General features: G+C 42.6%; 1 protein-coding gene across 1 annotated transcript; it reads left to right on the top strand.

Annotated features, from left to right (window-relative positions):
• Window positions 1-1,805: 1,805 nt before the first annotated feature.
• On the top strand, window positions 1,806-3,775 carry LOC133662339 (uncharacterized). The gene is made up of 2 exons (XM_062066255.1): window positions 1,806-2,736; window positions 3,248-3,775. The coding sequence occupies exons 1-2, from the start codon at window positions 2,210-2,212 to the stop codon at window positions 3,429-3,431; spliced, it is 711 nt and encodes a 236-aa protein (XP_061922239.1). The 5' UTR covers window positions 1,806-2,209; the 3' UTR covers window positions 3,432-3,775.
• The last annotated feature ends 11,421 nt before the right edge of the window (window positions 3,776-15,196 follow it).

The raw sequence follows: 15,196 nt of genomic DNA, 5'->3' as shown, positions 1-15,196 counted from the left end.
TCAGTTGAACATATACGCAAAGTTCCCTATTGTTTACAATGATGGCCGCATGAAGTGAGAGAGATTCGGACCGAGAAAGCGACAATTTCCCCATTAATTTGAGCGAGGATGAAAGATTTGTGGATGAGTAAAGTGCAAGTGAAGGACTAGTGGGGAGTTGAAGCTATTCAGATAGGGAAGATGCTGTGAGAGCCGGGGGTGACCTGATATTCAGCTGGGAATGACTACAACAGTAAATAAACACAAGACATATACATACTCTATTAGCCACAACACAACCAGGCTTATATTTAATATGCCACAAATTAATCCTGCATAAAAACACCTACGTGTTTGTTATGCTAGCTCCTAGCTCCATAGAACACGCCAATACAATTCAAACACCTGATCAACACACACAATCACTCAGCCCAAAAGACAGTTCACCTAACCCAATGTTCATAAAGCTTATATATTTTTAAAAAGTTACGTACGTGACACGCACATACGGTCAAGCTATCAAATGTTTAGCAGCCAAGGCTGCATACTCACGGTACCTGGTATTCAGCTGGGAATGACTAAAACAGTAAATAAACACAAGACATATATTTACTCTATTAGCCACAACACAACCAGGCTTATATTTAATATGACACAAATTAATCCTGCATAAAAACACCTACGTCTTTGTTATGCTAACTCCTAGCTCCTAGCTCCATAGAACACGCCAATACAATTCAAACACCTGATCAACACACACAATCACTCAGCCCAAAAGACCGTTCACCTAACCCAAGGTTCATAAAGCTTATATTTTAAAAAAGTTACGTACATACGCAAAAAAAAAGTTGCGCACATACGGTCAAGCGATCAAATGTTTAGAAGCCAAAGCTGCATACTCACAGTAGCACGTCTGCGTCTTTGTCATCCAAATCAAAGTAATCCTGGTAAGAGTCTGTGTTGTCCCAGTTCTCTACAGGCGTCTGTGTATCGAAGTCAAAAGTCCTCCTGGTTAGAGTCTCTGTTATCCGAGTTCTTCCATCTTGACTGCATCTTTCGGGAATGTAAACAAAGACGCGCCGGCTGTGTACTGTTGTTGCTGACTTCATTCGAAAAATACGTCCGTTTCGCACCGACAACTTTCTTCTTTGCTTGCTCAGCTTCTTTCTCCATAATGCAATGAACATAATTGCAACAGATTCACGAACACAGATGTCCAGAATACTGTGGAATTATGAAATGAAAACAGAGCTTTTTCGTATTGGCTTCAATGTGGAAGGCATACCCGTGTTCCCCGGGCTACGTCACGCGCATACGTCATCCTCAGAGGCGTTTCGAACCGGAAGTTTAGCGGCAAATTTAAAATGTCACTTTATAAGTTAACCCGGCCGTATTGGCATGTGTTATAATGTTAAGATTTCATCATTGATATATAAACTATCAGACTGCGTGGTCGGTAGTAGTGGGTTTCAGTAGGCCTTTAAATACTTCAAAATGATGAGGCAATCAATTGATTTGATTAATACTCGAATAAATAAAACAATCGATTTAAGAACAGCAGATTTTACGTGACGGTCACATCACTATTAATTGTAAGGACGTTAAATATTACTCGTCAGTGTCATGCGCCATCAGTCATGCAAACAGAATGCAGGCATGCGAGGGACAAGAGAAAAAAATGTTGAAAAAGGGAATACTGTGTGTATTAGTTCAACATGGTAAGATACAAAAAAAATACAGATGATGTAGGTGCATTAGCAAATAACATTCATTAATAATAGTAAAAAAATATTTTTTTTAAACCCTGAACCATGTCTTTAGCAGCCTTAAAGGGAAACTTCGGTTTTTTTCAACCTGGGCCCTGTTTTCATAATTTTTTCTGTATATGTGAGTGCTGGATAAAACATTTTTTGAGGTCGCGCCAGTATTGAGCAGGGCAGGCAGCCTCCAGCCCAGCTAACGCTCGTACACAGGGCAACTGGCTCTCGTCAAAATTCGGCCTATAAACATGCATTTTTTTCACACTGACAGGCTCAGATAGTTACAATGAGTGTCCGACAACATACTAGAAAGGAGAAATTAACGTATGTCTCTACCTTTAGCTGGAGATCGCTGTTTGTTGTGAGCTGTGTCCAAATCTCACCACGCTACAAATCTCGTTCCGAAATCTCGCGATAACTCGCGACAAAACACCGGTGGAAAAACAGTTACCTGACTGAGGTGAAGAGAGATGACTGAAGTGATTTTCTGTTGGATTACCGAAGACTGTTATTTTAGTTTTATAGAAAAGTTTGTTTGTTTGTCTGTCATGGCTGAATTTTTGCCTGATGTGGACGACGTGGATGAAATTGCATTTGATTTTGATGGCCGGCCGTATCTATTTGAGCCGGAGTACACAGATGAAGAGCTTCAAGAAATTGAAGAACGGACGAGGAGAGACGGAGTTGGGCAACAGGCAGAGGGCACGGAACCAGCTGCTGCAAGGCTGCGAAACACTGGAAACTGGTGGTGTTCCTGTGGGTGCTGTGTACCTTTGCCTACAGAGGAGGAATGCCTCTGTTGCAGGGAATGGGACCTTTTGCAGCCAGCTGTGTTTGGGGATTACCCAGTGGACGGTACACAACGCTGTGTAACGTCATCAGAGGATTTCCCCTCCTTGATCAACAGGGCAGTGCTAGAGACCTTCTTCCATGTTCCCAAAATCAACTGGAAGAGGCGGCCAAGACCACAGGGAGAAAACGGCCAGCTGTCTATTGAGTGAGTATACGTGACATATTTAGCTTTGTGTAATTTATTTACTGAGAAAGGTCTCTGGTATGAGTAATTACTGTTACAGTATGTATTTAGTCATTACAACTGTTACAGTATGTATTTAGTCTTCATAACTGTATGTATTTAGTCTTCATAACTGTATGTATTTAGTCTTCATAACTGTATGTATTTAGTCTTCATAACTGTTACAGTATGTATTTAGTCTTCATAACTGTATGTATTTAGTCTTCATAACTGTTACAGTATGTATTTAGTCTTCATAACTGTATGTATTTAGTCTTCATAACTGTTACAGTATGTATTTAGTCTTCATAACTGTATGTATTTAGTCTTCATAACTGTATGTATTTAGTCTTCAGAACTGTATGTATTTAGTCTTCAGAACTGTATGTATTTAGTCTTCAGAACTGTATGTATTTAGTCTTCATAACTGTTACAGTATGTATTTAGTCATCATACTTTTCACAAATAAACTTGATTCTTTCCTCTTCTCCAGCCAATGCAGACTAGTGGCTTACCGTGTGGTGCTGGAGTGGGCGCTCAGAGGAGAGCGTCTAGGTCGTGGCAATAGGAGAGTGTTGCCTAGATGTATAGTTATGGCTATAAGAAGCAAGTACCCCTCTCCCACCGGCACTTACACTGGCTTCAACGAGGCAGAGGACATCTTCAATATACTGTAAATATTTCTGTACACGTACATATCACTGTAAGATTCAATCTTTTACAATAAAGTAATAACAATAGCACAGCTGTGTTTCTATCTCTTTATTTTAAACCACAAACCAACACCCCCACAACCACACCCCCACACACACCAATAATGTTCTATACATTATTTTTTGTCAGCTTTAGTATGGTTTGAACCGTGAACTGTGCCGTGCAAGTAAGTCTGCCTTTTCAGGCCTCGGAACAGGAGCTATGTTGTGCAGTAATCTTCGGCGTGGTTTGCGACAGGGCAAAGGCTCTGTATAAACAACAGTGTGGTCATCCCTTCTCTTCAGGACTCTCTCCATGAGGTTGGTACGGAAGGTTTGCTTGGTCCGTTCATAGATGGGCTTTGCAACCCACTGTGCGCTTTGTTTAGAGAAGGAAAACCTGTACCGGCATTCTCCTAAGGCAAAAAGAAAAAGTTTACACATGCTATTTGCTAGTAAAGGTGCTAATACAGTGCTTATATTTGCTACTATCATTCGTGTATACTGATATCACATCAACACAACATATTAGCTAATAACGTAACATTACCTGCACTCTGCATGCAGCTGGTGTCTCCCATCTTGGGACTGCACTTTTCTTTAGGTAAAGGTGCTTCGGATTTGGTCTCTTCTTTGACTGGCAGTAGTCATCCCGATCAAAGTGATCACTGCAGACCCTGTGGTCGGCACGGCGCAGTACATCAACAGGAGTGTCGGCATCCATTTGTAGCACAGCTAGCCATAACTTCAGTGTGTCCGTGTTGAAGTAAGGTAGTCTATGAAAGCTGCGCGAAGAGTAGCGCAACATTTTGTTGCCACAGTTTGGAAATGCGCACTCACGAACCATTGTTTTACTTTTATCCTTTTCTATAAAACTAAACTAACAGTCTTCGGTAACTTAGTCCAATACAAAATCACTTCGGTCGTCTCTCTTCACCTCAGTCAGGTAACTGTTTTTCCACCGGTGTTTTGTCGCGAGTTATCGCGAGATTTCGGAACGAGATTTGTAGCGTGGTGAGATTTGGACACAGCTCACAACAAACAGCGATCTCCAGCTAAAGGTAGAGACATACGTTAATTTCTCCTTTCTAGTATGTTGTCGGACACTCATTGTAACTATCTGAGCCTGTCAGTGTGAAAAAAATGCATGTTTATAGGCCGAATTTTGACGAGAGCCAGTTGCCCTGTGTACGAGCGTTAGCTGGGCTGGAGGCTGCCTGCCCTGCTCAATACTGGCGCGACCTCAAAAAATGTTTTATCCAGCACTCACATATACAGAAAAAATTATGAAAACAGGGCCCAGGTTGAAAAAAACCGAAGTTTCCCTTTAAAGGACAAATAAATTTAATTTTTTCTTTTACTTTTTTTTTACAGAAATTCCCAATACTGATGATTTAAGAGTCTACTTTGTTAGGTCTAAGTGTTTTGTTTAAAAAAAAAAAAGTTTTTTAAGTTTTACACTATAACAACTCTTACTTACTAAAGTGTCCTGTTAAGCGTCTGTAGGAGTGTTTTCTTCCTTTTTTTACTGCTCTGACGCTAGTGTCGTTAGCATTAGCTAATATACTATCACGTTTACAAGTGACTGTGTTAGTATTAATAATTTACAATGGCATTTTTTTCAGTATTGTTTCAGTTTCACAAAATTCAGTTTCACGTCACCGTGGAGTTATTGAGTCTGTTTAGCTGATTGGAGAGCTAGCTTGCGCAGCTAGTGGGTCCATGACAATGACTTCTGTTTTGTTTGATCAGCCGTTTTACTGCCGTGTTACAGACACCATTTGAAAACAATTAAGGTATGTAAATAAACATGTACAAAGTGTTTCTGTGTAAATAACTAATTTCACAATGTATATATCTGTGGCTTGTGGTCCGGTGCAGCTAATAATGAAAATATTTTTTTCTTCTAAAATTTTGCAGGTGCGGCTTATGAAGTCTGGAAAATTCAGATATTATGTTATCAAGTTTTTGGAAACCCTCACTGTCACCATGGTGACAATTGACCTTCTTCACCTGACCCGTACAAAAAGTCAAAGAATTTACTGGGCAGTGTTACTGTCAATTTCTTAAGGACTTAAGTCTAACTGTCAACTTCTTAAGGACTTTGGTCTAACAGTCAACTTCTTAAGGACTTTGGTCTAAGAGTCAACTTCTTAAGGACTTTGGTTTAACAGTCAACTTCTTAAGGACTTTGTTCTTAACAGTCAACTTCTTAAGGACTTTGTCTAACAGTCAACTTCTTAAGGACTTTGTTCTTAACAGTCAACTTCTTTTAAGGACTTTGGTTTTTAAACAGTAAACTTCTTAAGGACTTTGGTCTTAACAGTCAACTTCTTTAAAGACTTTGGTCTTAACAGTCAACTTCTTAAGGACTTTGGTCTTAACAGTCAACTTCTTTAAAGACTTAGGTCTTAACAGTCAACTTCTTTAGGACTTAGGTCTTACTGTCAACTTTTTGTCAAACAGTCAACTTCTTTAAAGTTAAAAGTTAAAGATCCAAAGATAGTCACACACACACACTAGGTGTGGTGAAATTATCCTGTGCATTTGACCCATCCCCAAGTTCACCCCCTGGGAGGTGAGAGGAGCAGTGAGCAGCAGCTGTGGCCGCACTCGGGAATCATTTGGTAATTCAACCCCCAATTCCAACCCTTGATGCTGAGTGCCAAGCAGGGAGGCAATGGCTCCCATTTTTATAGTCTTTGGTATGACTTTAGGACTTTGGTCTAACGAGTAACTTCTTTAGGACTCTTATTTTTACATTTGTTGTTCTTGCACCACTGCTTATATGTCTTCCCGCGCCTGTGTTCTCATTTGTTTAGTTTTTGTATCCTCAGTAGCCATGATGTGGTAGCCATTTTTGTGTTATTCATATTTTTGTAGTCCTGTATATATGATTTGTTGTTTGATGAATACTTGGGCCTACTGCGCTACTGCACATTGGTGGTGGACATTGTGGTGGTGATTGATGAATGCTTGGGCCTACTGTGCTAATGCACTTTGGTGTTGGTCATTATGGTTTTGGTAGCCATTTTTATGTTATTTATATTTCTCTAGTACTGCATATATTTAAGTTAAATTGTTTTTTTTGTGAATTGTAATGAAAAAATGTTTGATGTATTGCAAGTTAATTTATGGAATTAGAAAGCGTCATTGACATTGTATGTTATTTACAGCACCTGTGACGAAAGCATATAGGGGTGCACTGGTGAAACTGATTGCACAAATGTGGGGTTGAGAGACTGGCGGTGAAACATTTTTTGACCACTGCTTACTGCTCGCCAGCATCCTGAGATAGGAAGGCAGACAGCAGACAGTAGAACAGTTAGAGTGGGCCGATAGGTGCAAGCTGTTGCGTCGCAACCCGGTCACAGCCGCGAGGATGTTTGACTACAGGTGGCACTGTTTTTTGAAGGAAGTACTCATGTCCCCATCTCAACCAGTTGGCAAGATTGTAGATTACTTTTATCGAATTGAGTTCCAGCAGCGTGGGTCCCCCCATGTTCATGTGCTGTTTTGGATTGAGGGAACTCCCCAAATTTATAAAAACACTGATTTAGAAGTTGCAGAGTTTATTGATAAATATGTGACATGTGAGCTACCCTCAGACGATGACACACTATTGGAAGTTGTGTCATCGTTTCAAACGCATGCAAAACGGCATTCAAAGTCATGTCGTAAAAATAAAACGAAATGCCGTTTCAATTTTCCAAAACCGATCTCTGCACGCACGTTCATCTGCAAAATCAAAGAATGTGTTTGTGCTAAAAAGGGAACGAGGACAGAGGGTAGTTGTATTTCAGAAAACAGGCCACAGTGCAGCTGTCTGGACGATGAGGGACAGAAGTTGACAAAGGAGGTTGCGCGGTTGATTATGTCGAGAGTAAAGGATGCCATGGAGAGGGAGGAGCCTTTTGGTAGCGTAGAAGAGTTGTTTGCCAGTGTGGGCATCAACCAGGCAGTCTTTGAGCTCGCTTATAGGCGGCTGGAGACTAAGAATAAGGTGGTTTATAGGCGAGGGGTAAACGACACCTGGGTTAACCATTATAATAGGAATGTATTGAAGTGTTGGAACGCTAACATGGACATTAGCTTTGTCACTGACGCCTACGCAGTCATCGTATACATAATAAAGTACATCACAAAAGCAGAGACAGAAATAGGTCTGTTATTGAGCAATGCCCTTAAAGAAGCAAATAAACAAGGAAATCTCTCTGCTAAAGATGCTTTAAAGAAACTGGGCAGTGTATATTTACACAACAGAGAGGTCTGCGCTCAGGAGGCAGTGTATAGGCTAATGAGCATGCATTTGAAAGAATGTTCCAGGAAGGTCGTGTTTATTCCAACAGGGAATAACATTGTGCGGATGAGTTTACCCCTCAGTGTGTTGTTGCGAAAGGCTTCCTCAGAGGGTCTTAGGTCAGAAGACATGTGGATGACAAGTATTGTAGATGGGTATAGGAACAGGCCCGATAGTGTCGTGTTTGAGGATATGTGCATAGCCACATTTTGTTCGGAGTATCGTGTTCTCAGCAAGAATGAAAAATCAGACAATAGAATTGCACTACAAGGGGGTTTATGGTTCATCTTGCGGAGAACACAAACTCAGTTTGCCGTCGTTCGCTACATGCGGTTTTAATTAGACAAACAGGAGGAAGGAGGAAGCCCACTTTCAGAGTTTGCTGCAGTTGTTCCTTCCTCATAGAACTGATTTAGACCTCAAGCTGGAAGGCTTTGAGTTCTACAAACAGTTCTATGAGGAAGGTAATGTGACGTCGGCTGGCAGTGCGAGACGTCATCGATAAAAACAGGGCAAACTTTGAAGTGGACTGTCCTCGATTAGAGCGTGCGCAGGAGATGGCGGACCGGTTCGATAATGTCGATGACGATGCGTGGGGGGACCTTTGTCCTGAACAGCAAATCGAACACATGGAATGTTTAGAGGAGAGGCGGCGACAGCAACAGGGGGAAATTAGGGAAGAGCAGCTAGTTGAATTGGAGGACAATGTCCCCGATTTGTTTGTTGGTGGTAAACAAGTAGCTCAATTTGAGAGAAACAGCAACATTTTGTCTAGAAGGGAGGGTTTAGCTCTGGTCCATTCTCTGAATGAGACGTAGAGGAGCATTTTTGATAGGATTAGGAAATGGTGCCAAGAAAAGGTGATGGGAAAAAACCCAGAACCTTTCCATGCGTTCGTAACTGATGGGGCAGGTACTGGAAAAAGCCATTTGATTAGGGCTATCCAGTACGAGGCAGGGCGACTATTGTCGCGTCTGTACCAACCAGATGAAACCTGCACACTCTTAACTGCTCCCACAGGCATAGCTGCATACAATTTACATGCAGCCACAATTCACCACACCTTCAGTATTGGCATGCAGGTTAGTTTACCGTATATCCCTCTGGGTGAAGATAAGATAAACTCCTTGAGGGCTCAATTTGGTCACCTACAAATTCTAATCATTGACAAAATCAGTATGGTAGATCATCATCTTTTAGCTTATGTGCATTAAACAGACGGGGGACTTTTCTCCATTTGGCAACGTTAGTGTTGTAGCTGTCGGTGACTTTTATCAGTTGCCACCCGTTAAAGGGAGGCTGCTGTACACCAGTCAGGTGGGTGTGGACATCTGGTGTAATTTTACAAAAGTAGCACTAAAAACAATTGTGAGGCAAAAAGATAGTGTATTTTCTGAACTGCTAAATAGACTTAGAGTTCGGTCAAAGCAAACCCCCTTATTGAAAAGCGACGTAGATATCCTCAAGTCCCGGGAGACGGGGGAAGAGAGCAGCGCAGCTTTGCATATTTATCCCAAGAATATGCAAACCAGCGCGCATAATCTGGAGCGGTTATTCACAACCTGTCCAGATTATGCTACAATCGAGGCCCAAGATTTTATTAACAGTAGGAAGTCGGGTGAATTAAAGTGCATAGTCGGGCATCACGGCAAAACATCGTACGAGAGTTTGGCCAAGAGTTTGTGTTTGGCTCCGAAAGCACGTGTAATGCTTTGCAAAAATGTTGCCGTGGCAGACGGTCTGGTCAATGGCGCATGTGGAACGGTGCCTTATATTCAATTTGGAGCAGATAAAGACTTCCCCTTCGCAGTCTATGTGAAATTTGACGATCCAAAAATAGGCTCACAAAGGAGGAAGCAACGTTCCCATGCTGCTGTAGAATGCCCGCATTCTACTGCCATTGATCCCGTGGAGGATTCGGCGACAAAACGCGGTGGTTTGCGTCGTCAGTTTCCTCTTAAACTCACGTGGGCCTGCACTGTTCACAAACTGCAAGGTCTAACTGTAGAGGAGGCTGTCGTGTGTTTAGGCAAGGTTTTTGCAGCTGGGCAGGCGTATGTCGCCCTCAGCCGTGTTAGGGATATGTCCGGCCTTGTGATTAGAGATTTTGAGGAAAAGGCCATTCACTGCAAGGACACCGTCAAGGAGGCATTGGATAGCATGCCCTTATTTCTTCTTGAACAGCCACAGCCTTCATTAGAAACTCAGTTTCTCCTTGTATTTAATGAACATTCAAAATTTAAGTTACCACGCCGCTCATTTGGTGTCTTACACGCAGCATTTGCTGTCACAGAGACGTGGCTCAGTGCACAATCCTCAACAGACTGCATCCAATTAGAGGGATACACTTTCCACAGTCGTCCTCGAGCCTTGTGTTACAGCAGCAATGATGTCAAATTATCTGAGATTACAGATCTAGAACATGGCGGAGTGGGTTTATATGTTGTAGATAATTCGGACTCTGAGATTCTGCAGGTGCCCAATTTAAATCTGGAGTGTTTGGTGTGCCTGTTTACCAAAGAGAACATTTTGATGGCAGTAATTTATCGTCCGCCATGTTATCCAAATTCACTTTTTAAATCAAATCTTGTTATGTTACTTGATTGGGTAAATCCAATCAGTAACACAATTGTTATAATGGGAGATTTTAATGAAGACCTTCTCAAACATACATCAATTTGTAAATGAATGGGCCAAAATGGATTTTATCAGCATGTAACACAAGAGACTAGAGCAGGGGTCGGCAACCCGCGGCTCCGGAGCCGCATGCGGCTCTTTGACCACTCTGATGCGGCTCAGCTGCATACTTGCCGACCCCTCGATTTTCCCAGGAGATTTATGGATCTCAGTGCCTCTCCTAGATAACTCCCAGGGCAAATATAATCCTACTTTCACTCTAATTACTAAATTAAGGGCGTGCCCTAATTGCACTGCAGTACTTGTCCTCTATAGCATTTACAAACAGCATGCCAGCCCGGCCACATGTTGTATGTAGCTTTTACTTGCACACGTAAGAGACAGCAAAGCATACTTAGTCATCAGCCACACAGTTTACACTGACGGTAGCCGTATAAAACAACTTTAACACTGTTACGTTACAAATATGCGCCACACTGTGAACCCACACCAAAAAAGAATGAAAAACACATTTCTGGAGAACATCCCACCGTAACTCAACATAAACACAACACAACCAATACCCAGAATCCCATGCAGCCCTAACTCTTCCGGTCTAGATTATACATCCCCGCTACCACCAAACCCCCCCCACACATCAACCCCCCCCCCCCCCCCCCTTCGTGCGTCGGTTGAGCGGAAGAGTTAGTGCTGCATGGGATTCTGGGTATTTGTTGTGTTGTGTTTATGTTGTGTTACAGTGCAGATGTTCTCCAGAAATGTGTTTGTCATTCTTTTTTGGTGTGGGTTCACAGTGTGGCGCATATTTGTAACGTAACAGTGTTAAAGTTGTTTTATACGGTACGGCTACCGTCAGTGTAAGCTGTGTGGCTGCTGACCTAGTACGCCTTGCTGTCACTTACGTGGGCGAGCTGAAGCTGCATTCTACGTGTGGTCGAGCAGTTACACTGTTTGGGCAGGCTGTAGAGGGCGCCAAAAGCAGTGCCATCACGCCCTGATATTCGGGAGTCTCCCGGAAATAATGAGAGGGTTGGCAAGTATGACGCTATCAAATTTCCATATTAAAGTACGTGCCGGTGCGTGTGTCTGAGACCCCTGGTTAACATAGCACAAAGCAATTTAAGCTTTATATGCAGTGTTTTTCATTTTAAATTTAAAACATTTTTTTGAGGCTCCCATTATTTTCTTTAATTTGTGAAACTTGCCAAAATGGCTCTTTGAGTGGTAAAGGTTGCCGACCCCTGGACTAGAGAGAATGGGACATTAATTGACCATGTTTATGTGAAATCAATGCAGTATGATGTGGATTGTGCAGTGGTGTCCACTTATTTCAGTGACCACGAAGCCATCCTGTGTGGTTTTCGTGCTCAAGATGAAGGGGATATGTTTGATTTGGATGTGTTGTTTGCATATCATTTTGCTGATGAAGAGGGACTTTTTGATGGCGAGTCTAAGGCGGAGTAGGGTCAAACAGTCCCTAAACATCATCAAAATGATCTACAAACACATCAAAATATAACATCTTCATCTCGACCAGGAAAACCACTAGTAAATCAATAATTTGTATGACGGACTGAAAGGGAAAACATTTAGCTTGTAGATGGTAATGTGTTAGAAGATTTGACGTAGAAATTTGATGTAGAAATGTTTTTAGTGCATGCATTTTTCTGTGTTATATGTTTTGTTTGGTGTTTGTATGTCTTGGTTCCTGTTTCTTCACCCTCTTGTTTTGTTCCAAAGTCAACTCATTAGTTTCACCTGTCTCACGTTTTGGACTCATGCACCTGTCTCAATCATGTCATTATTTAAGCCTGGTTTTTCAGTTGGTCGTTCTGGTGTCGTCGTTGATTTTTTCATGCTCTGTTCATGCTGTTTCATGCAATACCTCTGCTCTTCTCATGCTTCATGCCTTACCAAGTAAGTTTTTTTTTGTTTATTCATAGCCACAGTTAGCGACTTTTGTTTCATGTCCATAGTTGAGTCTTAGTGTTCGTTTTTTTTGTCTCCGCCTTGTGCGCGCCTTTTGTTTGCACCCTTTTTTATAGATAAATTAAATTATGTATTTACCTTCACGCCACGTCCCGTCACCTTCCTTTGCTTCCCGGAAAAACAAACCTCACCACAGTCCTCGCTATGGCACTTGTTTGATGTTTGTATGTCTTGCTTGTCTGGGGGACAATGGATCAGCGTTCACGTCGCGTCCCCTGTCAGTACCCAGGTTCACCTGGGGAAACCAATGATCCTACCTGTCCATGTTTTATGTATTGTATAGTATAGTGTGTATTGTTTGTATTGCACATATTTAATCTCTTTCAGGTTCATGGTAAGTAATTGTTTGTATGTACATGTTTAAATGCTCTGTCCCGTCCATCGCTGCTTGCAGCTTTAATTACCCATGTTTCTTTTAAACTCTTCTTGGTTTTAGATTACAGTAGCAATGGATTGGGATATTTTTTTAGATGACAACACATGAACTAAACCAACTCTGGTGGTTTTGTTATGTCGCTATGATGTCATGAGCCTCACGTCACATAAACCTGAAATGTTGTAACACTATGTGACGTCATGGACATCATATGTCACATAAACCTGAAATGTTAAACAATGGGATGCCATGGACCCTAATATGTCACATGAACCCAAAATCTTTAACACTCTGTTAACACTCGTCATGGTCGTCAGATTTCACATAAACTTGAAATCTTAAACACTCTGTGACGTCATGGTCGTCATATGTCACCTAAACCTGACAAGGTCCTCAAATGTAGCAAAAAAATCAAGTTCAGAAAAAAACAACAGTTGCAAAAATCTCAATAGATCACTACGTTCCTAAAATTCTGGATCAACAGTCTGATTCCCAGGCCTGTAAGACCATTGGAAAGGCATGTACCCAAATGTCACGTTTTTGTCATAAGTCCTGATAAGTCATGCAAATTACATTAGTGCGCATGCGTCGATCGAGACGGCCGCTGCTGCAGTTCGCTCCGTCTTTGTTCGCTTTGTACTTTTTTATACTTTTACATTTACTCGACATTTACTTTTTATTAAGTCGTGCACTTCTAACCATGCAGTTTAGAAGTGTTTTGTTCGTCCTACTGACGGTGGGGACAATACTGAGGAGCTCAGACGGACAACAACAGGGGAGAGGCTCTTTTATTTACACCAGGAAACAGTTGTTAGCGATACCAGTTGTTAGCATCCAGCCAGCGGACCAGGCGCTAACTAACCAGATCCCGGAGGAGCTAAAAACTTATGGAGGTCCTCGTGACTGTCGAGGGAAAGGGAGATGTTCGAGACAGAAGAGGGCTGAAGCGAGGAGGGAGAGAAGGAGATATAAACCATATCTTCCTTCCGTTGTCATGGGTAACGTGCGGTCTCTGGCAAATAAAATGGATGAGTTGTCGGTGCTTGCCGGTAATGAGAAAGAATATCTTGAGTGTAGCCCACATATGTCAGAGTCAAGGCCCGCGGGCCATATCCGGCCCGCGAGAAGGTTTTTTACGGCCCTTGGGATGATCTTGATTTATTATTAGAACCGGCCCGCAGACCGCAGATCTTTTACACGCACCAAGCGGATGCCGGTCCAAGGTTCCGAAAGGGGGCGAGCGGCCCGCCGGGACGCGCCTGCCGGCCGAAGGGCTGCAGCCCAGCCGTCAGTCGCGGAGCCCGCCGTGCCACGCGCGCCAAGGGGGCGGGCCGAAACCCGGCCCCGAGGCCCTGAGACTTCTGCTTTGTTTCCCCAAACCGCGCGTCACCGCCGGGCCCGCACCACCGTCGGGCTGCAGCCCGAGCGTCGGTGGCGGAACCCGTCATGTGCCGCGCGCGCCAAGCGGAGCGGGGGGGTCAAGCGGGCCGAAACCCGCAGGCCACCCCCTCACCACGAGGCCCTGAGACTTCTGCGTTTGACCCCTACGCGCGGCCCGTCGGGACGCGCCCGCCGTCAAGCCACGAGGGCCAGCCGTCGGGTCGCGGAGCCCGCCGTGCCACGCGCGCCAAGGGGCGGGCCGAAACCAGCGGGGGGTTTCGGGCACCCAACTCGCCTCCCTCCCACGGAGGGAGGAGGGGGGTTTAATGTGAACATTACTGTGCAATCACATATTTAGAGTTTTTACTCAATTCAAGTTTAAAAGTTAAAGTTTAATATTTGTTTTCACTGCATGTTACTTCTCCTTAAACAAAGTGTTGTTTTTGATTTATAGATTTTTGCACTTTATTTTATTGTATTTCAATTTAATTATATTTTAAAAATATTTCAGTTGAGTGGATGATAGAAAATTGCTATTATTGTTTTTTTCTTTGAAGTAAATTTAGCCCACTTTTGCTAAAATAGAAAATATAGGCTACTGATGGTGCCTTGAATACCGGTTTCTTTCATTTAATGTTCATGTTATGGGGATTTTTATATAAAGGAAATTTGTCTTTTGTGTCTGTTGAAAATTAAAGATTACTGACAGAGCCATAAGAAAATATTGCTTTATTTATCTGATCATATTGGAATATATTTGTTAGGTTTTCAGTAGGTTCAATTAGGTTCACTAGACTATATGCGTCATTTAAAAAATTTTCAATGAACATTCGAACAGTCCGGCCCTCGGCTTGTAGCTAAATTTTTTATTTGGCCCTCCGTCCATTTGACTTTGACACCCCTGGTGTAGCCTAATGTGTTTTACTGAGACGTGGCTGCACGACTATGTTCCAGATAGTAACGTCTCTCTAAACGGGTTTCAAACGGTGCACGCTGACCAGGACCGAACCAACGGCAAGCGGAAAGGAGGGGGTTTGCTTTGTTTATTAATAAGAAATATTGTCATCC

This window comes from Entelurus aequoreus, linkage group LG12 (assembly GCF_033978785.1).
Source record: "Entelurus aequoreus isolate RoL-2023_Sb linkage group LG12, RoL_Eaeq_v1.1, whole genome shotgun sequence".
NCBI classification, from domain to species: domain Eukaryota; kingdom Metazoa; phylum Chordata; class Actinopteri; order Syngnathiformes; family Syngnathidae; genus Entelurus; species Entelurus aequoreus.
The sequence above is the reverse complement of the archived record's forward strand: the minus strand, read 5'-3'. Positions and strand labels throughout refer to the sequence as shown.